The sequence below is a fragment of the Mobula birostris genome, chromosome 1, assembly GCF_030028105.1.
Source record: "Mobula birostris isolate sMobBir1 chromosome 1, sMobBir1.hap1, whole genome shotgun sequence".
NCBI classification, from domain to species: domain Eukaryota; kingdom Metazoa; phylum Chordata; class Chondrichthyes; order Myliobatiformes; family Myliobatidae; genus Mobula; species Mobula birostris.
In genome coordinates this window covers 13,733,091-13,758,959 of record NC_092370.1, presented here as the reverse complement: position 1 = coordinate 13,758,959, position 25,869 = coordinate 13,733,091, and the positions used below count along the sequence as shown (strand labels likewise).

At 43.8% G+C, this 25,869-nt stretch overlaps 1 protein-coding gene across 7 annotated transcripts in view; it reads right to left on the bottom strand.

The window, feature by feature from the left end:
• Positions 1-25,869, bottom strand: part of samd12 (sterile alpha motif domain containing 12) — a 155,612-nt gene that overhangs the window by 79,277 nt on the left and 50,466 nt on the right. For all 7 annotated transcript variants that reach the window (XM_072252553.1, XM_072252562.1, XM_072252598.1 and 4 more), the window contains exon 2: positions 13,623-13,798. In XM_072252553.1, coding sequence (XP_072108654.1) covers positions 13,623-13,798 — 176 coding nt within the window. The remainder of the gene's footprint in view (positions 1-13,622; positions 13,799-25,869) is intronic.

Here is a 25,869-nt window from a genome sequence, read left to right as displayed (position 1 = left end):
AGACCTCATAGAAACATTTCGAATGTTAAAAGGCATGGACAGAGTGGATGTGGCAAAGTTGTTTCCCATGATGGGGGAGTCTAGTACGAGAGGGCATGACTTAAGGATTGAAGGGCGCCCATTCAGAACAGAAATGCGAAGAAATTTTTTTAGTCAGAGGGTGGTGAATCTATGGAATTTGTTGCCACGGGCAGCAGTGGAGGCCAAGTCATTGGGTGTATTTAAGGCAGAGATTGATAGGTATCTGAGTAGCCAGGGCATCAAAGGTTATGGTGAGAAGGCAGGGAAGTGGGACTAAATAGGAGAAAATGGATCAGCTCATGATAAAATGGCAGAGTAGACTCGATGGGCCAAATGGCCTACTTCTGCTCCTTTGTCTTATGGTCTTATGGTCTATGGTCTTTATCTTAGAAAGGATGTGCTGAAAATGGAGAGGGCTCAAAGGAGATTCACGAAAATAATTACAGGATTGAATCGCTTGTCATATGAAGAGCGTCTGATGGTTCTGGGCCTGAATTCACTAGAATTCAGAAGAATGCAGGCTGACCTCATTGAAACCTATTGAATGTTCAAAGGTCTCGACAGAGTGGATATGGAGAGGATATTTCCTATGGTGGGAGAGTCTAAGACCAGAGGACACAGCCTCAGAGTAAAGGGGCGTCCTTTTAGAACAGAGATAAGGAAGAATATCTTTAGACAGAGAATGGTGAATCTGAGGAATTCATTGCCACAGGCAGTTCTGGAGGTCAAGTCTTTATGTATATTTAAGGCAGAGGCTGATAGATTCTTGATTGGTCGGGGCATGAAGGAATACAGGGAGAAGGCAGGAGATTAGGGCTGAGAGGGAAAATGGATCAGCCATGATGAAATGGCGAAGCAGACTTGATGGACCAAATGGCCTAATTCTGCTCCTATATCTGATGGTCTTACAGTTCAAATCATTCCAATTCCTCAAATAATATACAGGGATAATGTCTACTTACGTCTAATAATCAGAATCAGGTTTAATATCACCAGCTTATGTCATGAAAATTGTTGTTTTTTGTGGCAGCAGTACATTGCAATACATAATAATAAAAACTGTGAATTGCAGCAAATTTCCCCTCTTCCCATCTCCATCTATGCACCCCGCCCCCAATGGGGACAACGTCAATTCAGAAATCCGATGGCAGAGGGGAAGAAGCTATTCCTAAAATGTTGAGTGTGTGTCTTCAGGCTCCTGTACCACCTCCTTGATGGTAGCAACGAGAATAAAGCATGCCTTGGGTGTTGGGAGTCGTTAATAATGGACGCTGCCTTTCTGAGGCATCGCTCCCTGGAGATGATACAAAGATAGGTGGAGGAGCGGGTAGTGTTGAGGAAACACATTGAAACCTATTGAATATTGAAAGGCCAAGGTGGAGTCGATGTGGAGAGGATATTTCCTATATTGGAGACATCTAGGACATACAAGGATGTCCTTCAGTTCAGAGATGAGGAGGAAATTATTTAGCCAGAGGGCAGTGAATCAGTAGAATTCATTGCCATAGATAGCTGGGAGTGATTGAGTATATTTAAGGTGGAGGGCAATTGGTTCTAGATTAGTCAGGGTGTTAAAGGTTACAGGGAAAGGCAGAAGAAAGGGGTTGAGAAGGATAATAAATCAGCTATGATGGAATGGTGGAGCAGCCACGAAGTGTCGAAAGGCCTAATTCTGCTCCTCTGTCTTATAGTCTATGGTCTTATCTTGGAACTGGAAAAAACTTATCTTCCAATATTAGATGTCCAGGGTGATGCAAGATATCAAACTCATTTGGCAAGAAAGCCAGCTTCATGGCTATCCCTTGAATTTGGGGAAAATGAGAGAAGCTGAAGGAAAACTTGAAGGTGAAAACTAGTTCTGTCAGGCAGAGTACTGTGGTGGTGGAGGAGAACTTGTTGGTTCCTCATTGAAAAAGAAGAAGAGAACTTTAAGGCCTTCTTGGTGGGGGATAGAAGTGTATAGGGACTGGACATTCACTTTGAAAATGAGACAGTCATGGCCAGGGAACTGAAAGTTCCTGAGGAGAATGGGAGAATGAGAAATGTCCCCAGAGGCAGATGGGAAGGTTCTGAACCAAGGGAGTCAAGGTCTGAGGACACAAGTTCAGTGGGGCAGGAGCAGGCAGAGACAATAGGCCTATCTGGACAGTTTGGCTTGTGGATCTTGGGTAGGAAGTAGAAGCAGGCAGAGAGGGGTAAGTGAACTCCCGAGCCCGGTGACAGTGGAGGTTCTCCAGTGTTGATGAGGTCAGTGGTGTCAGAGACCGGCTTCTTGATTGTCCAGAGGGAGGTCCTCTTCAAGGGGTAGGTATGAGGAGGTGTCTGAGAGTTGTCGCCTGCCTTAGCAAGGTAGAAGTCAGAGCGCTATACTACAACAGCACCCTCTTTGTCTGCGGGCTTGGTGGTAAGGTTGGGATTGGTGCAGCCTGTGTGGAAGGCAGTGCATTCAGAGGGGGTAAGATTCGAAGAGTGCTGAATTTGAGCCGGTGGACGTCTCATCCGCCGTTCGAGATGAAAAGATCCAGAGCAGGCAGTGAACCAGAGCGGGGCTTCCAAGAACAGGAGGAGGGTTGGAGATGGGAGAAGGAGTCATCAGTGCAGGATGTGGAATTCCTGCCAAAGTCGGATTGGAGACGGAGGCGACGGAAGAAGAGATCAGCATTGTGGCAGACGTGGAACTCACTGACGTGTGTGCGGAGGGGGACAAAGGTAAGGCCTTTGCTGAGGACAGAACATTTTGCCTCAGAGAGTGGAACTGACAATAATTGTTCTTTCCACAAACCAATGGCAAAGTTAAGTATCCAAAAGGATTCTCTCCATGCCCTTCATTACCTCATTGGGTTAATCCAGAAATTATGTAGAGAGAGAATTTTATTTTACGATAAAGATATTAGAGAATATAAATTCACAGGAAGTTAGTAGCACACATGCAGCTGTTCAAATTATGCATGCAATGTTAATAATATTAATCTCCTCATTATGTTTAATATTCATTTAAACTGCCTTCACAAAGACTCACAAATTGGAGTTACAATCGAAGTCATTTGTTCACATTGTAAAAAGTGCATATAAGATTTAATTTTTTTCAGAAGCATTAAAGTTCATTCATTATAGTATTTTGCATTTTACAGAGATATCATACTTCAGTAAAAATGGTAAAATACATTGGTACAAACAGATAAAAACAATTTAACAGAATATTCTTTTTAGATTTGATAGATGTCTCATAAACAAAAGTTGCAGTTGTATAAGATATTGGTGAGATCTAAGTTGGAGTACTGTGTGCAGTTTTGGTCATCTCCTCGGAGGGAGGAGAAGATGGAGGCACAACGCAGCGCGCGCGGCCGTTCCAAATGAATATCGATTATGTGTAACTAGGGGCCGTGCACAATCCAGATTTGATGGAGACAGCCGTGAGAAGCGCAGAGGAACATCTGGAGCAACTTCTGAAATGCCTGCTTCGCTGCCGCTGCTACTGCCTGATCGAGAATCTCTGGAGACGAAGGCCCCAAATCCTCGGCTTTGGGTATCACCTGTTGCCGGGGCCAGGGTCGAAGCGCTCGGCGGAGATGGTGCTCGGTGCTCGATGTCAAAGAGCTGGTCGGAGGCTCGGAGTTTTCGGACGGACTCGGAGTCGGACTGTGGTCGGATGCTTCCAGGATGCTGCATCGGCAAGTTGGCGGCGCTGGAGGTTTACCGTCTGCGTGAGATGATGGGACTTCCAAGAGATTTTGAGACTCTTACTGTGCCATGGTCTGTTCTTATCAAATTACGGTATTGCTTTGCACTGTTGTAACTATATGTTATAATTATGTGGTTTTTGTTAGTTTTTAAGTCGATTTGTCATATGTTTTTCGTGATATCATTCTGGAAAAACATTGTATCATTTCTTAATGCATGCATTACTAAATGACAATAAAAGGGGACTGCATGTCCTCATAATTATAATCATAAATCATAAATATCTACAGGAAAGATGTAAATAAGATTGAAGGAGAGAGGGAAACCAGAGGTCCATGAGCCAGTAATCACTGTTGGATCAGAGGTGGACAGGGTTAGAAACTTAAAATTCCTGTGTGTTCCTATTTCAGAGGACCCGTTCTAGACCCATCATATAATTGCAAAGAAAGCACAACAGTGCCTCTACTTCCTCAGGAGCCTGCAGAGAATTGGCATGTTATCAAGGACCTTGGCAAATTTCTATAGATGTGTGGTGTAAGTGTGCTGACTGGCTGCATTGTCGCCTGTTATGGGAACACCAATCCCTTTGAGTGGAAAATCCTACAAAAGGTAGTGGATTTGGCCCAGTACATCACAGATAAAACCCTCCCAACCGCTGAACGCATCTACATGAAATATTGCCATTAGAAAAGCAGCATCCATCATCAAAGATCATCCCCACCCAGGCCGTGCTCTTTTCTCGCTGCAGCCGTCAGGTAGAAGGCACAGAAGCCTCCGGATTCGCACCGCCAGGTTCAAGAACAGTTACTCCTCAGCCAACAGACTCTTGAACGAAAGGGGCCCCCCTCCCCCCCGCCCTCCTCTCCTTCACCATTCCCATTTCCCTCTCACTTTAAGGACTCTGTCTTGTTATTTCATGCTTGTTATTTATTGCTATTTATTTATATCTGCATTTGCACAATTTGTTGTGCCATAGATTCTGTTTACAATTACAGTTCTATAGATTTGCCAAGCATGCTCGTGGAAAAAGACTCTCAAGGTTGTATGTGGTGACATGTATGTACTCTGATAATAAACTTTACTTCAAGCTTTGAACTTTTGAAAGAGTACAGAGAAAATTTTACAAGGATGTTGCTGGGACTTGAGGACCTGAGGTACAGGGAAAGATGGAATCGGTTAGGACTTCATTCCCTGGAACATTGAAGATTAAGGCGAGATTTGATAGAGGTATATACAATTATGAGGGGTACAGTTAGGGTAAATGCAAACAGTTTTTTCCCCACTGAGGTTGGGTGGGACTACAACTAGAGGTCATGGGTTAATGGCGACTGGTGAACAGTTTAAGGGGAACATGAGGGGAAACGTCTTCACTCAGAGGGTCGTGCAAGTGTGAAAAGAGCTGCCAACAGAGGAGGTGCATGTGAGCTCAATTTTAACACTTGAGAGATTAATGATGGTAGGGGTATGGAGGGCTATGGTCCCAATGCAGGTCGATGGGAGTAGGCAGTATAAATAGTTCGGTACAGACTAGATGATCTGAAGGGCCTGTTTCTGTGCTGTACTTTTCTATGACTCTAAATCATCAGGTTTTATTTTTAAACCCTATAATGATGCTGGACCTGCTGTGCTAACTCTAGCAACTTAAAAGTCTAATTTTAGATTTACTCAGCTTGTTAATGTAGTGAGTGTGGAAGTCCATTACTACTCCTGAAGAGAGTGCATGTTTTAGGAGAAGCTTCTTCCCCTCTATTACCAGATATCTGAATGGTCGATGAACGCTATCTCACAACGTTGCTCTTTTTATACTTCTTATTGAAACTTCATTTAATTTTTTTCCATGTAGTGCATTGGTGCAAAACAACAAATTTCATGGCCGCTTTATTAGGTACAGGAGTGGAACCCAATGTAGTCTTCTGCTGCTGTAGCCCATCCACTTCAAGGTTTGACATGTTGTGCATTCAGAGATGCCTTTCTGCAACACCACCGTTGTAACGTGTGGTTATTTGAGTTACTGTCGTCTTCCTGAGAACCAGTTTGGCCATTCTCTTCTGACCTCTCTTATTGACAAGGCATTTCTGACCTTAGAACAGCTACTCACTGGATGATTTTGTGTTTTGTTTTGCACCATTCTCTGGAAACTCTAGAGACTGCAGTGCCTAGAAGTCCCAGGAGATCAGTTTCTGAGATGCTCTGGAACCAACAATCACTTCACGGTCGAAGTCACTCAGATCACGTTTCTTCCCCATCCTGATGTTTGGTCTGAGCAACAGCTGAACCTCTTGACCATGTTTTGATATGTTGAATTGCTGCCACATGATTGGCTATTAGATATTTGCGTTAACGAGCAGCTGTACCGAATAAAGTGGCCAGTCAAAGCAGATTCTGATTCAATACACCGGTGACTTTGGCCAAGACGCTATCACAGGCACTGCGATTGGTTACGAGGACAAGGAATTAGATGTTAAATCTTGCTGCTTCCGATTTCCTTGCTTCAGCTGGAACTGCATGACCACACTATGCATCTTTTGTAACTCAGTGATCTTTGTGTCTTACACTGTACTGCAGCCACAAAACCTTAAATTTCACAACGTGTGTCAGTGACAAAAAAAACAGGATCTAAAGTTTAGTTAATGGCCAAGGTGTTATGAATGGTTAATCAAGAACAGTCATCCAAACATCAGAAATTGATTGGAGATCAGAGAGAGTGGGGGGGGGACTAAGTATTTCACTATTTTTTGTGGGTGGTGGGGCGGAGATGATATGTCCCTACCAGGGAGATGTAAGACACTCCTCCCTTCCACTAGCCTGAAGATCACCCTTGGGCGAACTGTTAGCTACACCAGTCGGTGGAGGGTCGTCTGAGCAGCCGGTGCATATCACAAGTCCTGGTTATGCGCCCACTGACACCAGGCAGACAATCTCTGAAGAGTATTGACAATGGCTGGAGTCACCCACCTTGTAAAGACACTGCCCAAAAGGAGGTAATGGCAAACTAAAGAACAGTCATGGCCATGTCATGATACAACTCATAACGCTGATGGTGATGATGAATTTTAGTTGAAGGTAAATGATTTCATAGCAATTTCCTAAAGGACCTGGTGTTAGAATGTCACATCTACAACCTCTGACTCAATGCTAGCAAACTCAAAGAGCTGATTACGACTACAAGGAGTCCCTGAGCCAGTCCTCATGGGGGTGGGGGGGTGGGGAGAGTTAAATTAAAAAAAATTGAATGTGGAGAGGGTCTGTAACTTTGATTCCTTGTTGTTATCATATTAGAGGATCTGTCCTGGTACCAGCACGTAACCGCCATCACAAAGAAGGCACGACAGCATCGTTAATTTCTTAGAAGTTTGCACAAATTTGGCACATTACCTAAAATTTTGACAAACTTATGCACAGCGCAGAGTATAAAAACATAGAAGCATAGAAAGCCTACAGCACATTATAGGCCCTTTGGCCCACAAAGCTGTACTTAGAGTTACCCAAAGCCCTCTATTTTTCTAAGCTCCATGTATCTATCCAGGAGTGTCTTAAAAGACCCTATCATATCCGCCTCCACCACTGTCACTGGCAGCCCATTCCACGCACTCACCACTCTCTGCGTAAAATACTTACCCCTGACATCTTCTCTGTACCTACTTCCAAGCACATTAGAACTATGCCCTCTTGTGCTAGCCATTTCCACCCTAGGAAAAGGCCTCTGACTGTCCACACGATCAATGCCTCTTCTCATCTTATACACCTCTATCAGGTCACTTCTCATCCTCTGTCGCTCCAAGGAGAAAAGGCTGAGTTCACTCAACCTATTCTCATAAGGCATACTCCCCAATCCAGGCAACATCCTTGTAAAACTCCTCTGCACCCTTTCTATGGTTTCCACATCCTTCCTATAGAAAGGCGACCAGAACTGAGCACAATACTCCAAGTGGGGTCTGACCAGGGTCCTAAATAGCTGCAACATTACCTCTCGGCTCCTAAACTCAATCCCACAATTGATGAAGGCCAATGCACCGTATGCCTTCTTAACCACAGAGTCAACCTGCGCAGCAGCTTTGAGTGTCCTATGGACTCGAACCCCAAGATCCCTCTGATCCTCCACACTACCAAGAGTCTTACCATTAACACTATATTCTACCATCATATTTGACCTACCAAAATGAACCACTTCACACTTATCTGGGTTGAACTCCATCTGCCACTTCTCAGCCCATTTTTGCATCATATCAATGTCCTGCTGTAACCTCTGACAACCCTCTACACTATCCACAACACCCCCAACCTTTGTGTCATCAGCAAATTTACTAACACATCCCTCCACTTCCTCATCCAGGTCATTTATAAAAATCACGAAGAGTAAGGGTCCCAGAACAGATCCCTGAGGCACACCACTGGTGACTGACCTCCATGCAAAATATGACCCGTCTACAACCACTCTTTGCCTTCTGCGGGCAAGCCATTTCTGGATCCACAAAGCAATTTCCCCTTGGATCCCATGCCTCCTTACTTTCTCAATAAGCCTTGCATGGGGTACCTTATCAAATGCCTTGCTGAAATCCATATACACTACATCTACTGCTCTACCTTCATCAATGTGTTTAGTCACATCCTCAAAAAATTCAATCAGGCTCGTAAGGCACAACCTGCCCTTGACAAAGCCATGCTGACTATTCCTAATCATATTGTGCCTCTCCAAATGTTCATAAATCCTGCCTCTCAGGATCTTCTCCATCAACTTATCAACCACTGAAGTAAGACTCACCGGTCTATAATTTCCTGGGCTATCGCTACTCCCTTTTTTTAATAATGGAACAACATCCGGAACCTCTCCCATCCCTATTGATGATGCAAAGATCATCGCCAGAGGCTCAGCAATCTCCTCCCTCACCTCCCACAGTTGCCTGGGGTACACCTGGTCCAGTCCTGGTGACTTATCCAACTTGATGCTTTCCAAATGCTCCTGTACATCCTCTTTCTTAATATCTATATATTCAAACTTTTCAGTCCACTGTAAGTCATCTCTACAATTGCCAAGATCCTTTCCTGTAGTGAATACTGAAGCAAAGTACTCATTAAGTATCTCTACTATCTCCTCCGGTTCCATACACACTTTTCCACTGTCACACTTGATTGGTCTTGTTCTCTCATGTCTTATCCTCTTGCTCTTAACATATTTGTAGAATGCCTTGGGGTTTTCCTTAATCCTGTCTGCCAAGGCCTTCTCATTGTCTCTTCTGGCTCTCCTAATTTCCTTCTTGAGCTCCTTCCTGCTAACCTTATTATCTTCTAGATCTCTATCATTATCTAGTTCTTTGAACCTTTCGTAAGCTTTTCAGTTCTTCTTGACTAGATTTACAACAGCCTTTGCACATCATGGTTCCTGTACCCTACCATGCTTTCCCTGTCTCTTTGGAACTCCATGCAAATATCCCCTGAACATTTGTCATATTTCCGCCATACATTTCCCTGAGAACATCTGCTCCCAATTTATGCTTCCAAGTTCCTACCTGATAGCCTCATATTTTCCCTTACTCCAATTAAACGTTTCCCTAACTTGTCTGTTCCTATCCCTTTCCAATGCTATGGTAAAGGAGATAGAATTGTGATCACTATCTCCAAAATGCTCTCCCACTGAGAGACCTGACACCTGACCAGGTTCATTTCCCAATACCAGATCAAGTACAGCCTCTCTCCTCTTGTAAGCTTATCTACATATTGTGTCAAGAAACCTCCTGACTGATTGAATCACCAATGCCCAGGAATGAAAATGTCTACAGAAAGTGGTGGATACGGCCCAGCCCATCACAGGTAAAGCCGTTACCGTGCACATTTATACCTAATTTTGATTTACAAGGAGCGCTGCCACAAGAAACAACATCCGTTATCAAGGACCCCCACCATCAAGGCCAGGCTCTCTTCCCACTACTACTACTATTAGACAGGAGGCACAGGAGCCTTAGGTCCCACACCACCACGTTCAGGAACAGTCATTACCCTTTAACCATCAGGCTCCTGAACCAGCAGGGATAACTTCACTCACCCAGCACTGAACTGATTTTACTGTTCACTTTCAAGGACTCTACAACTCAGGGTTGTATATGGTGACGTACAAGTGCATTGATAATAATTCTACTCTGACTTTGAGCATTGTCTAATGGAAATATTTGGAAAATCAGATTCTAGCAAGTGCTGTCAAGCAGGAACAGTAAGCAAGGACATTGATTTTTCTTTCTAGTAAATATTTTTCCCCTCCCCTTTCTCTCCCCTTCCATTTCCACTCTCACCTCTCATCTCTTCTCCCCACTGGACTATCATCTGCCCCTGGGGCTTCATCTCCTTCCCCTTCTCCCATGGTCCACTCTCCTCTCCTGTCAGATTCCTTTTGGCTTCACCTATCACCTTCTCCCTATCCTGCCTCCCCTCCCCCTCCCCCCACCTTTTTACTCTCTGGCACCTTCCCTCTTCCCTTCCAGATTTGAAGAAGTGTCAGGGCCCGATACGTCGACTGATTATTCATTTCCAAAGATGCTGCCCGACCTGCCGAGTTCCTCCAGCATTTTGTGTGTGTTTGAAACAGTGCCTCCGGAAAGATGTCCACTTCACAAGGTCAGAGTGGGTTGCAGATACGAGGAAAATCTGTCTAAGAAAGGATTTTAAAAAAGCAAACACGATAGAGGGAGAGCTAATTAATATTAATATTAAATGACAAGAGAACCTTCTTTCTTTATCAGGAAGCTTAGTTACCCAGGGGCACAGAGATACAGGTTTTATGCACTAAAGTTATTAAATTTCATTCCATTTTTAATGTTATACAAATCATTCTTCTTTAAGCTTCAAAATCCACATGAAATAAAAATGATACAGAGTAAGTGCCTATATTCGATAGAGACAGAACAATACATTCTCATTAGAATCCAGAACATTAAAATTAGGCCTGGTTATGTATCATGGCATTAGGGGCAGCTTTTATATTCCGCTTTAAAGGCATGGCCACAAATGGAAATCGATTCTTCACAGGGAGATTGGGCTTTCAGATCTCATACCCTTGAGTTTATAACCCACCATCGCAAAACTTGGCAAGTAATTTCAAATCAAACTAACAAGCTATAATTAGGTTATTAGCACTCCTTTCTTCAGTACTCATTAAAACCAATTTGCATGCTTGTGTATATTATTATCCAAGGCAAACTAATTGTAGCAATATTGTTTTGAACTCTGGGAAAAGGAAACTATTATTTAGATAAACAAAAGTATAAATGCTTTATTACCATGATCAACAGAATTGCCTCGTTTCATTGTGAGGTCTAGAATACAATTACTTTGCCTGTTTATACCAGCAAACACTTTTTAATACAAGGCCATAAGACACAGGAGCCGAATCAGACTATTCAGCCCCTCAAGTCTGCTCTGCTAGTCCATCATGGCTGATTTATTATCCCCCTCAACCCCATTCCCCTGCCTTCTCCCTGTAACCTTTGATACTCTGACCCATCAACCTCAGCTTTAAATATACCCAATGACTTGTCCTCCACAGCTATGTGTGGTAATAAATTCCACAGATTCACCACCCTCTGGCTGAAGAGATTCATCCTACTAAAGAGATTCCCTTCTAATCTGAGGCTAGGCCCTCTGGTCCTAGACGCGCCCATTATTGGAAACATCCGCTCCATGTCCATTCTGTTCTGGCCTTTCAATATTCAATAGCTTTCAATGAGATCCCACATCATTCTCCTAAACTCTAGCGAGTACAGGCTGTCCCATCAAAAGCTCCACATAGGTAAATCCTTTCATTCCAGATTAAAGTGGGGTGATGTTGTGGAGACTAAATGCATAATAATCCATCTCTAATCTGTGACAACTGGATGTCTAACATTTTTATTAATCTCAGCAAGATTTTGAACTTTATCAATTAGGCTCTATTTATTAGGCTATGAAAGTTACGTACTCAGTACTTTTCATTCTTGATAATGCAACTTTCAGGATGCTAAAGTCACACTTAAAACTTAGTGCAGTATGATGTGGTATTTGTTGTTTCTTTTTCACGTCTTTTGGCACATCAGGCAGAATTTTTGCCATTTCCGTGGTGTTTGATTGTTTCTTACAAGGCTGAGTTGCGAGCTCGACACTCAGCCCAGCGTGGAAAGTGCGCAAGGAGCTGGCTGGATTCGACCCTGGGACCATTCGCTTCGAAGACGGGTGGTAATGCCACTGCACCACCGGCCGGCTATGATGTGGTATGGACTCACATAAATAGGTTCAGCTTTCAGATTCAATTGCTTGGAATCTGTAGATCAGATTATGTCTACAGCAAGACCATGACTACATTTAGGTGTGGGCTTATTTATTTAGATTTACATAATGACATTTATTGATATTTTTTATTATTTTATTACTTTATTGTCACCAAACAATTGATACTAGAGCGTACAATCATCACAGTGATATTTGATTCTGCACTTTGCGCTCCCTGGAGTACAAATTGATAGTAAATATAATAAAAACTTAAATTATAAATCATAAATAGAAAATAGAAAAGGTAGTGCAAAAAACCCAAGAGGCAGGTCCGGATATTTGGAGGGTACGGCCCAGATCCGGGTCAGGTTCCGTTCAGCAGTCTTATCACAGTCGGAAAGAAGCTGTTCCCCAATCTGGCAGTATGAGTCTTCAAGCTTCTGAGCCTTCTCCCGGAGGGAAGAGGTATGAAAAGTGTGTTGGCTGGGTGGGTCGTGTCCTTGATTATCCTGGCAGCACTGCTCCCACAGCGTGCAGTGTAAAGTGAGTCCACGGACGGAAGATTGGTTTGTGTGATGTGCTGCGCCGTGTTCACGATCTTCTGCAGCTTCTTCCGGTCTTGGACAGGACAACTTCCACACCAGGTTGTGATGCACCCTAAAAGAATGCTTTCTATGGTGCATCTATAAAAATTAGTGAGGGTTTTAGGGGACAGGCCAAATTTCTTCAGCTTTCTCAGGAAGTAAAGGCGTTGGTGGGGCTTTCTATATATTATTATATTATGCAGGAAGTACAGGAGCTTAAGGTCCAATACCACCTGGTTCAGGAACAATTATTACCCTACAACCTGTACCAGCATGGATAACTTCACTCACCTCCACTTTGAACTGATTCTACAACCTATAGACTTACTTTCAAGTACTCTACATCTCAAGTTCTCAGTATTGTTTGTTTGTTTATTTATTTTGCACAATTTATCTTCTGCACATTGATTCTTTGTCATAAATACAAAAATTCTGTAGATGTTGGAAATCCAAAGCAACACAAACAAAATGCTGGAGGAACACAGCAGGTCAGGCAGCATCTATGGAAGTGTATTAAGTGTCGATGTTTCAGGTTGACACCCTTCTTCAGGACTGGAAAGGAAAGGGGAGGAAGCCACAAAGAAACCACAAATTATTTTGGCTTCTTCTCTTTTCCTTTCCTGTTCTGATGAAGGGTCCCAGCCCGAAACATCCATAGATTCACTGTTGGTATTTTGTTTTTGACAAATTAACATAATACTGCATTGAATTGTAATTATACAACTTGTCTTATTATTGATAATAATCTGGACCACATCAAAATAAAACTTTAGCCAGAGGGTGGTGAATCTGTGAAATTCATTGCCACAGATGGCTGTGAGGCCAAGTCATTGGGTGTACTTAAAGAGGAGGTTGATCGTTTCTTGATTAGTAAGGGCATCAAAGGTTATGGGAAGAAGGTAGGAGAATGGGGTTGAAAGGGTTAGTAAATCACCCATGATGGAAAGGTGGAGCAAACTCCATGGGCTGAATGGCCTAATTCTGCTCCTATGTCTTATGATCTTGTGGGGCATTCTGACTGGAATCCTTTGGCTTTGCATGCACTTTCTTCTCTTCAGTTCAAAGAGCAGACAGCTAACCTCAGTTGCATCCAGTTGAGCTTACCTTCACTGACTCAGTTTCCAGCACATGAAGACTCTTTGGGGCGTCATTGGATTCCACAATCCTTAATGTCTTGTCATCATTTGAACTCAAGACCTCTGGATCACCCAGTACTTGTAGGCTTACATCTTCAGTACGGACTGTGTGTTCCACACCATTCTGGTTATTGCAATGGACAGCTGCAAAATGGATGTTTAATAAAACAAATGTAAATATACCGCGGAAAAGCAAATTACATGGAAGTTAGCTTAAAGAAGAAAAAATTTCCAATGAATGCCCGTTGTGCAGAAATTGTGGAAATCTCTCTGCATTCCCGCATAAAGGCATGGCAAAAGCAAGAATGCAGAGTGAACAAACACTGCAGGAACCAATAATTCAGCCAAGATGGAATGGTGGATCACACTAGATGGGCTGAATGGCCTAATTCTGCTCTCATGTCTTATGGCTGAAATCAAGTCATGTATTTAGTATATTTCGGGACATCTGAGGTCCTGGATGACTTTACACTTTGTTAAAGTCAACTTATTGGCAAAGGACATATATGTCAGCATATACTATAAGCCCATAAGATATAGGAGCAGAATTAGGCCATTCGGCCCATCGAGTCTGATCACCAGTTCATTATAGCTGATTCAATTTTCCTTTCAGCCCCAATCTCCTACTTTTTTCCCCATATCCCTTCATGCCCTGACCAATTAAGAATCTTTTTACCTCTGCCTTAAATATACATAAAGACTTGGCATTCACAGCTGCCTGTGCAAAGAATTCCACAGATTCACTGCTCTCTGGCTAAAGAAATTTCTCATCTCCATACCAAAAGGATGCCCCTATATTCTGAGGCTGTGTCTTCTGGTCTTAGACTCCTCCACCACAGGAAACATCCTCTCCACATCCATTCTATCGAGGCCTTTCACCATTTGATCAGCTTTAATGAGGTCTCAATTCTACTGAATACAGGCATATGACAAGCCATTCAATCCTGGAAGCATTTTCATGAACCTCCTTTGACCCCTCTCCAGTTTCAGCACACTCTTCCTAAGATGATTTTACACTTGTGTTGGGCACGTGGCCAAGTGGTTAAGGTGTTCGTCTAGTGATCTGAAGGTCGCTAGTTTGAGCCTCAGCTGTGGCAACATGTTTGTGTCCTTGAGCAAGGCACTTAATCACACATTGCTCTAGTCTGTGCAAGGAGTGGCGCCCCACACAGACTTCCAATCTGTGCCTTGTAAGGCATGAAAATGCCCAACGCAGGCCTCCATGGTCTGAGTCGACGTTCCCTCCCTCCCCTTTCTAAGGTAAGGGAACCAAAATTTCTTTCAGTGCCTCACCAGTGTTTTATAAAGTCTCAATATTATATCCTTGCTTTTATATCCTAGTCCTCTTGAAATGAATGCTAACCTTGCATTTGCCTTCCTCACCACTGACTCAACCTGCAAATGAACCTTCAGGCAATCCTACACAAGGACCCTCAAGGATGCACCTCAGAATTTTGAATTTTCTCTCCATTTCGAAAATAGTCTATACCACCAAAGTGCATTACCATACACTTCCCGATACTGTATTCCATCTGTCACTTCTTTGCCCATTCTCCTAATCTGCCTAAGTTCTTCTGTAGCCTCTCTACTTCCTCAAAACTATCTGCTCCTCCAACTACCTTCATATCATCTGCAAACTTTGCAACAAAGCCATCAATCGCATCATCCAAATCATTGACACATAACGTAAAAATAATCAGTCCCTACACAGATCCCCTGTGGAACACTGGCAGCCAGTCAGAAAAGGCTCCCTTTATTCCCACTGTTTATTCCTGCTACCCTAAGATTCATTTCCTTATGAGAATTTACAGGAACATAAAAATACATACTTTTAACACTGTTTATTAAATGTAATTGTGTTAATAGAAAATAAATAAGTAAAGAAATAACACTGAGAACCCAAGTGTAAAGTCCTTGAAAGCCAGACTGCAGGCTGTGCAATCAGTTCCGAGTAGTGGTGACTGAAGTTTTCCACTCCAGTTCAAGAGACAGATGGTAATAACTGTTCTTGAACTTGGAGGTGTGGGCCCTAAGGCTCCTGTACCTCCTTCCCAATGGCAGCAGCAAGAGGAGAGCATGGACGAGATCCTTGTGAGGTCTACTTACTGTTGTAACACCAGGTATGAAGCAGCCAACTTGACAACAAAGCATGTTGATCTGTCACTCTTGACAAGATTCACGTCCCCACTCTTGTCTTCTACTCAATTGTAATATCAAACATACTTTAAGAAACTTCCGTTCAGTGCTTTGTAATTTTTTTTAAAAGAAATATATTGAATGATCAAGTTTCCCAAAAAAATCTCCTTTCCTTAGAAATAGTGCTAGAAAGATTTAAATCTTATGTTTGAAGAATAACTTATTTAGAAATAATGGAAGCAGTCAGATCAAGGTGTGGATTGTTCCTGAAATGATTCTACAGAGGCACTTTCAAGAACCCTTTACAACTCACGTTTTCAATAATTTTAAATTTGCACAATTAGTCTTATTTTATGCATTGGTTGTTTGTCAGTCTTTATGCAGTTTTTCATCAATCCTATTGTATTTCTTTATTCTTCTCTAAATGCCTTCAAGAAAATGTATCTCAAGGTATTATATGGGAATATACATGTACTTTGATAAAGAAGTTCACTTTGACTTGAACTTGTAGGTGAATATTGAGAGCAGCATCACAGCTTGGTATGGAAATGCCGATACACAGTGACAGAAAAGGCTTCAGAAAGTGGTGCATACAGCCCAGTCAATCACAGGCAGATCCTTTCCCACCATTTAGCGCATTTACAAGGAGTGCTGCCGTAGGAAAGCCGCATCCATCATCAAGGACCCCACTATCCAGGCCGTGCTCTCTTCTCACCGCTTCCATCTGGCAGGAGGTTCAGGAGCCTTAGGTCCCACACCAGCAGGTTCAGGAACATTTATTACCCTACAACCATCAAGGTCCTGAACCACTGTGCATAACTTTACCCGCTTCAACACTAAACTGATTCCACAGTGTACAGACTCACTTTCACGGTCTCTATATGTCATGTTCTGGGGATTATTTATTTACTTAGTTATTTGCACAAGTTGTATTCATTTACACTTTTGCTTTTGCCAGTTTTTATTTATGTTTAGTTTTTCATAAATCCTACTGCATTTCTTCATTTTCCTGTGAATGCCCACAGAAAACCTACCTCAGGGTAGTATATGGTAACACAGACGTACTTTGATAATAAATTTATAAGGTGAACTTGAATTTGTAGCTCAACATTGAGAGTTGCCCAGCCACCACATATCCCAATGGACTTGGTTTTAAAAAAACCCAAGAGTCAGATTGAATTATGCATTGTCATCTATTATGTCAATTGCACAACATTAAACTGGAACAGAAACTTAAGTATACTTCCAGAATAAAAGCCCTTTCTCATGGCTGTCTGCAACAGGAATTTTGCCAAACTAGACACACACACATGCACAAACTATTGTAGGAACTCAGGCAGTATCTACAGTGGAGAATAAACAGACAGCATTTTGTGCTGAGATCCTTCATCTGGACTGGAGAGAAAGGGGCAGGAGGGAGAATAAGGTGGTGGGGGAAGGGAAAGGTGTCCGAGCTGGCAAGTTATAGGCGAGTCGAGATGAGGAGGAAGGTGGGGCGGGGGTAAACTCACAAAAGTAGCATTCCCATTCCCAGTGAAACACTTGTCTTGCATATCATCCAGATTAATTCACATCAATGCATCGCAACAGTGCATTCAGGTAGTGCAAGGTAACAAAGACGGAATAAGGTGTTTCAGTCACAGAGAAAGTTAAGTGCAGGTAGTTAACAAGATCACAACAAAGTAGATTGCAAAGTGAACAGTCCATCTCATCATCCTAGGGAACCATCCAGTAATCTATAACAGTGGGACAGGGGCTGTCCTTGAGCCTGGTGGTATGTGCTTTCAGGATTTTGCATCTTCTGCCTGATGGAAGAGGGGAGAGGAGAGAATGTCTGTGGTAGGAGGGGTCTTTACCAAGACAGCAGGAACTGAACAGACTGCATGAAGGCGGATTCCCGTGATGCCTCCACAGCTCTCCTCAAGGGAGGTATACTTTTCTAGCATTTTTACTTCAAGAGGTTTGCACTTCAATGGCCAAGAGGCATGGCTTAAATAAACAGCTGTCAAAGATTTCTGCATAATTTATAATCTAAGAACTCTGTGGTGCCACGGGCCTCACAGGTCAGATTGGAATCTGGAGGCTCATGCCAAGGGACTAACTCATGATCAGGGCAGAGGAACGGAACAGCTGAAGGGCAAGTTACCCTGACGAAATTCCGGCTGTTTAAATTTTGTTGAATGAGGCGAGTTTTATTGATCCACAATTACTGACACTGATTTTGCATGTACGGAAGGTTTCCCGATTATTTTGAAATTCCAGTTAAGTTTTAGGTGAACGTTCTAATGTTTATTGCAACCTATATTAAAATAAACTAAGGTCTTTTTAAACTTGTGGTTTGCTGTCAGAGTTCTTCAATGCAATTGATCCTCAGCCAGTTCTGTGACATCTTCAGATGTCAGAAATATCTTGGAACTCATATCATAGCACTTAAAAGGTTCATCATTGTGTAGATTTAGAAACATAGAAAACCGATGGGCCACAATACAGGCCCATCGGCCCACAAAGCTGTGCCGAACATGTCCTTACCTTAGAACTACCTAAGCTTATCCATACCCCTCTATTTTTCTAATCTCCATCCAGGAGTCCCTTAAAAGACCCTATGGTTTCTGTCTCTACCACCGCCGCCGGCAGCCCATTCCATTTCTTCAGATAGCCAGCATCTTCATCACTGACCGTAAGACTGATCCATTTTTACATAGAACAGCAGCTGAGATTTCAGACGTGGTTCAGTTTTTGCCAAATGTAGTCCGTTCAGAACATTTTGAACCAAGACATTGCTGCCACCCAGTGGCCAAATAAGGATTTGCACTCAATTTCTATTTTGTCACCAAAAGGGTATGTAGACGCTTAGAAGAATTTTAACGATTAGCTTTATTTAACACATGCATATTGAAAAACAGTGAGATGTGCTGTGTTGTGTCAAAGACCAGAGTTCGAGAATTGCACTGGAGGCAGCCCGCAAGTGTCACTATACATCCGGTGTCTAGATAGCATGTCTACAATTTACTAATAATCTGAACCCATACCCGCCTATGGATAGTGAATTGAATTGACTTTATTACTTTCATCCTTCATATACAGGAGGAGTAAAAATCTTTATGTTACGTCTATGTAAATGCGCAATTACAGTAATTTATAATAAAAATTATGTACAACAGGATAGTCAATACAACATAGAAGTACAGTTGTGTCAGCCTGAATTAAGCAGTCTGATGGCCTGGTGGAAGAAGCTGTCCCAGAGCCCGTTGGTCCTGGCTTTAATGCTGCGGTATCGTTTCCTGGATGGTAGCAGTGGAACAGTTTGTGATTGGGGTGACTCGGGTCCCCAATGATCCTTCAGGCCCTGTTTACACACCTGTTTTTGTAAATGTTCTGAATAGTGGGAAGGTCACATCTACAGATGTGCTGGGCTGTCCACACCACTCTCTGCAGAGACCTGCGATTTAGGGAAGTACAGTTCCCATACCAGGCAGTGATGCAGCCAGTCAGGATGCTCTCAATTGTGCCCCTGTGGAAAATTCTTAGAATCTGCGGGGCCATACCAAACTTCTTCAACCGTCTGAGGTGAAAGAGGCGCTGTTGTGCCTTTTTCACCACACAGCCGGTATGTACAGATCACGTGAGATCCTCGGTGATGTGCTTTCTGAGGAACTTAAAGCTATTCACCCTCTCAACCCCAGATCCATTGATGCCAATAGGGATAAGCCAGTCTCCATTCCTCTTGTAATCCACAATCAGCTCCTTTGTTTTTGTGATATTGAGGGACAGGTTGTTTTCTTGACACTACTGGGTCAGGGTGATGACTTCTCTGTAGGCTGCCTCATTATTATTTGAGATTAGGCCAATCAGTGTAGTGTCATCAGCAAATTTAATTAGCAGATTGGAGCTGTGGGTAGTGACATAGTCATGGGTATACAGAGAGTAAAGGAGGGGGCATAGTACACAGCCCTGAGAGGCACCTGTGTTGAGTGTCAGAGGAGCGGAGGTGAGGAAGCCCAGTCTTACCACCTGCCAGTGATCAGACAGGAAGTCCAGGATCCAGCTACACAAGGCAGGGTGAAGGCTGAAGTCTCTCAGCTTCTTGTCGAGCCCAGAGGGAATTATGGTGTTGAATGCTGAACTGTAGTCCAAGAACAGCATTCTCACGTAAGCATCGCTCTTCTCCAGATGTGTAAGGACGGTGTGTAGAGCTGTGGCTATTGCGTCATCTGTTGATTGGTGTGTCGGTCGGCCAATTGTAGGGGGTCCAGTGTGGGTGGCAGCAGGCTGCAGATGTAGTCCTTGGCCAGTCTCTCAAAGCATTTGCTTATTTTTGAGGTGAGTGCGACAGGATGCACAAGGACATGTTATCTTGGTCCTTTTAGGTACAGGGACAATGGTGGATGTTTTGAAACGGGAGGGCACTCTACACTGGGGAAGGGAGAGATTAAAAATGTCTGTAAACACACCTGCCAGTTGTGCCGCACACATCCTGAGCACTTGCCCTGGGATGCCGTCCTGTCCCGCAGCCTTGCGACTGTCCACCTGTTGGAAACACTTGCGTGCTTCGGCCTCAGAGATGGCCAAGCCGCCAGTCGCTTCATCTGCAAGTCTCCTCAGGGGCTCAGTATTGGTGACATTGAATCGAGCGTAAAAAGATTTAGCTCATCTGGGAGAGAGGCAGCTAAGTTGGAAACTGCACTGTGTTTAGCTGTGAAGTCTACGATGGTGTGCAGACCTTGCCACAAGCCGCGTGTGTTGTTAGTGGAAAGTTGACTCTGAATCTTGTCTCTGCATTGCTGTTTCGCTGCCTTGATGACTTTTCATAGCTGCATTTCTTGAGCTCTTGTTGATTATGGTAGTGCAATCTCTGTCTCATGCAGGGAAACTGGAGCACACAGAACAAATCCACTCGGTCACGGGGAAAACGTACAAACCCCTTACAGAGAGCAGCTGGATTTGAACCTGTCGGTGATCACTGGCACTGTAAATGCGATGTGCACGCGACAAATAAAGCTAATCTCTTTCGAAAGAAAGTGCTGGGTTGTGTTAGGACAGAAGAAAGAGTGAAACAATAACAAACTAAAATTGTAAACTAAGTGGAATAAAGCGGTCTTCCAAGAATATTTAACATTCAGTTTTCAGTTTCAGATTATATTACAGACAGAGACATAGTGGGGATGGAGCAAAGATAGGAATCATAGGTAATAAACAAACGGCAGCCTTCAATCCATTTCTATTCTACTCTATATTGATATCTCAGGATCTCCGATCTTGCATTAATATTACAAACAATAATTGAAATCAGACATTGTATTTCTGGGCTCTAGCCAATTGACGTAATTGGCCCTTAAAACAAACCAAAATACACGCCCAGACCCGTACATCTGCACTCTCGTCATCTTCCTGCTGCCTTAAATGTGATAGAGACCATCGTGTCCTTATCATTTCCAAAGGGATCCTACCATTAAGCATATCTTTACCCACCCATCCCCACTGCTTTCCACTGGGATCGCTCCCTCCATGATTCCCTTGTTCATTTGTCCCTCCCTACTAATCACCCTCCAGGTACTTATTCCTGCAAACGGCCTAAAGGCCACACCTCCCCACTCACCTCCTCTCAGACCCCAAACAGTCCTTCCAGGTGAGGCAACACGTCACCTGTGAACCTGCTGGGTCGCCTATTGTGTCTGGTGCTCCTGATGCGGCCTCCTCTACGATGGTGAGACCCGACATAAACTGGGGGACTGCTTTGTTAAGCGCCTCAGCTCCACCCGCCCAAAGCGGAACAGCCTGCTGGCCAAACATTTTAATTCCAATTTCTGTTCCGACGTGTCAGTCCCTGGCCTCCTCTTGTGCCACGATGAGGCCACCCTCGGGGTAGAGGAGCAGCAACACCTTATATTCTGTCTGGGTAGCCTCCAACCTGATAGTACGAATATCGACTTCTCCTTCCAGTAAACAAATTTCACTTCCCCCTCTCTCTTTCTCTATCCCCCATTCTGACCTTTGACCTCTTTCCACCTGCCTATTACTTCCCCCATGGGTCCTATCTTCCGTCTCCTTCTCCTATTGTCCATTCTCCTCTCTTACCGGATTTCTTTTTCACCAGCCCTTGACCTTTCCCAGCTATCGGGCTTCACCTATCACCTTTCAGCTAACCTCCTTCCCCTCCCCCCTTCTTTTTATTCTGGCTTCTTGCCCCTGACTTTCCAGTACTGAAGAAGGGCCTCGGGCCGAAACGGCGACCATTGATTCATTTCCATAGATGTTGCCTGACCTGCTGAGTTCCTCCAGCAGTTTGTGTGTGTTGCTTTAGTTAGTTATTGATTGATTGAGATACAGTCCTTCAAGCCTCACTGCCCCAGCAAACCCTGATTCAAACCCACCTAATCACCGGATAATTTACACTGACCGATTAACCTACCGACTGGTACATCTTTGGACTGTGGGAAGAAACAGAAACAAGAGAAATCCCAATCATGAACATGTACATAGACATACATTTATTCATTACAGGCAGTCCCCAGGTAACAAATGAGTTCCTTCCCCCCCGCCCCCCCACAAATACCCAGGTTAATTTTTTTCCAGAATTGGATAAAACTCAATATAGTAAGAATGCATCCATGGTATTGTGATGGATTACATCACAGTCATCCAAGACTGATGAGCAAAAAAAATTTCTAAAAGAGGAGAGATTGAGGAAACTAGTTCTGCCGTTTAAAGGAATGTGTGTATATCTGACTTGTGAATTTGATAATAACATGGCAGCTGTTCCCATGGTGTGTAGGGGTGTTTGTAAGCTACACAGGAATGGCTAAAAAGCAACAAAGTTAATGTCCTGGAGTGGCCAAGTCAGAGGCCAGACCTCAATCCAACTGAGAATTTGTGGCTGGGAAATGCTTTCTCCAAACAACAGGAATTCTGCAGATGCTGGAGTTTCAAGCAACACACATCAAAGTTGCTGGTGAACGCAGCAGGCCAGGCAGCACCTCTTCCTAGAGATGCTGCCTGGCCTGCTGCGTTCACCAGCAACTTTGATGTGTGTTGAATGCTTTCTCCAAAATGCTTTTGGACCACTTGTGTTGAAAGGACAACTGGGGAAATATCGGGTGACTCCACATGCACATGAGTGTTAGAGAAAGGGTACAATGTAGAAAGCAGTTCAGGCTTATGAGGAATGGTTGAAGAACATCCAGAAGAATGATAAGAAGATGGGTGAATAGAATCCATTCCTCTAGTTTCGGTTTCTGCAATGAATGACTTGCTCGCCCGCATCATCGTGTGTCTTTTAAGTTTATAGGAATTATACCTGTGTTTTGGAAATCTTTAGAGTTTAAGAAATGCTCTAGGATATAGAACATAGAAAATCTACAGCACAGTACAGACCCTTTGGCCCACAATGTTCTGCCGACCATGTGACCTACTCGTGACCCTCTATTTTTCTAAGCTCCATGTACCTATCTAAGAGTCTCTTAAAAGACCCTACTGTATCCGCTTCCACCGGCAGTGCATTCCACGCACCCACCACTCTCAGTATGAAAAACTTACCCCTGACATCCGCCCCTGTACCTTGTACCTTTGGTTTTAGGAACTGTTTGTAATTGGGAAATAAACGTTTAAGATAGAAATCCTCAGAGTTTTAAGTGTGTTTTTAAAAATGTGTGAATTCAGATTTGTGTCATTGAAAATAAATGAGCTGTGTTCAAACTACTTTGTTAGCTGGAATTATCTTCTCCTTGGTCGGCGGGGGGCAAGGACCCTCCACTCAAATAGTGGGTATGAACAGCTGGGGTATGAGGTGTATGGGGTGTCAGGGAGGGGTAGCACCTCTGGTGGGGGAACATGTCGCGTCCTTTTCAGGGCGGTTAGTCCACATTTGGTCCCCACCTGGCACTCAGCTCTCACCTGTGGCTCCCCGTAGCTGTTTGCATGCGACAGCAGCCACACCCCGGGCAACGGCTTTGACAAGCCGGCTAAACCAGGTGAGGGCAGCCGACGGGTCTCAAACCCTCGGTGTGATAGGGAGTTGTCTATCCCAGCATGTGAAGACAGATTGAGCGGACGAGACCTATGGAAGGTCCAACGGTCAAGAAGGCGGTCTCTGCAAGCGTCGTGGAACATGTAGAGCAGGACAAGACACAGAAGACGTCCTGGTCATCCACTGCGCCTGGTCCCATTTCCAGCCGTCTAAACTCTGTCTTGCCACTGGATCCAGATGGGAATTGGGAAGAGAGAGTGAGGCTGACGCTGCGCAACTCTCCCTCACTTAAATCCAAATCACGCGCTAGTCTCGACACCATCATAATGGTGTCGAGGTCCTCATCGATGTCAACGATGGACGAACAACTATGGACAGCTGAACTCGCTGTGGAGAATAAACAAGGGAGTGAACTAGTCTTTGAAGATTGGGCAGTGACAGTATAATCTCCCTTTAGTGAGAGTCCTCCTGGCTATTTATATCCAATAGGGCTTAAAGTCTTCACTTGAGATTAGAACTTTGTGGTCAGCAAACCCAAAACCATCACAGTTAAAAATGCACATCATTCACTGTTCTTGTCTGCAAGTGGCTTCACACCCACAACAGCTCACTGGTCACACTCTTCACCAAATCAAAAGGATGTGAATTCATGCCCCAAGGAGATTTAATAACAAAACTCTAGTTAACACTTCATTATTAAGTGAATGCTGCACTGTTGCAGGCATCTTCTGAAATCAGATATTTTAAGACTATATTCTCAAATGGAATATCTCACAGCAGTTCAAAGAGCAGGTAGATTCTTCTGTGTTCTGACCAAGTATTGTCCCTTAATTACAGGAAAGTTACTGCCATGCTTAGAGCATTGGCTGATTGGAAGGAGGCTGTGAGTGGGAATAAAAGGATCCTTGTTTGGTTGGCTGCCAGTGACTACTGGTGTTCCGCAGGGGTCGGTGTAGGGACTGCTTCTTTTTATACTGTATATCAATGATGGAATACATGGCTTTGTTGCCAGGTTTGCAGATGATACAAAGATTGCTGGAGGGGCAGGTAGTGTTGAGGAAACAGATGAGCTTCAGATGGACTTAGACAGATTAGGAGAATGGGCAAGAAAGTGGCAGATGAACTACTATGTTGGAAAATGCACGCTCATGCTCTTTGGTGGTAGGAATAAATGTGCAGACTATTTTCTAAATGGGGAGAAAATCCAAAAATCTGAGATGCAAAGGGACTTGGCAGTCCTTGTGCAGAACACCCTAAAGGTTAACTTGCAGATTGAGTCGGTGGTGAGGAAGGCAAATGCAATGTTAGCATTCATCTCAAGAGGTCTAGAATACAGGAGCAGGGATGTGATGCTGAGGCTTTAAAAGGCCTCATCTTGAGTACTGTGAACAGTTTTGGGCCCCTCATCTTAGAAAAGATGTGCTGGTATTTGAGAGGGTCCAAGGAGGTTGACAAGAATGATTCCAGGAATGAAAGGGTTATCAAGTGAGGAACGTTTGATAGCTCTGGGTCTGTACTTGCTGGAATTTAGAAGAATGAGGGGAACCTCATTGAAACCTTTCGAATGGTGAAAGGCCTAAATAGTAGATGTGGGAAGGAAGTTTCCCATGGTGGGGAAAGTCTAAGACAAGAGGACACAGCCTCCGGATAGAGGGGCATCCATTTAAAGCAGAGATGAGGAAACTTTTCTTCAGCCAGAGGGTGGTGAATTTGTGGAATTTGTTACCACAGGCAGCTGTGGAGGCCAGGTCGTTGGATGTACTTAAGCGGTGATTAATAGGTTCTTGATTGGCCACGGCATCAAAGGTTACAGGGAGAAGGCCAGGGAGTGGGGCTATGGAGGGGTAAAAAGGATCAGCCATGATTGAATGGTGGAGCAGGCTCGATGGGCCAAATGGTCTAATTCTGCTCCTACATCTTATGGTCTTAAGCAACACTACTAGTATTGATAGCAGAAAATAATCTGCAGATGCTGGGGTCAAAGCAACACTCACAACACGCTGGAGGAACTCAGCAGGTCAGGCAGCATCCATGAAAAAGATCGGTCGACGTTTCGGGCTGGAACCCTTCGTAAGGAGTCCTGACGAAGGGTTCCAACCCGAAACGTCGACCGATC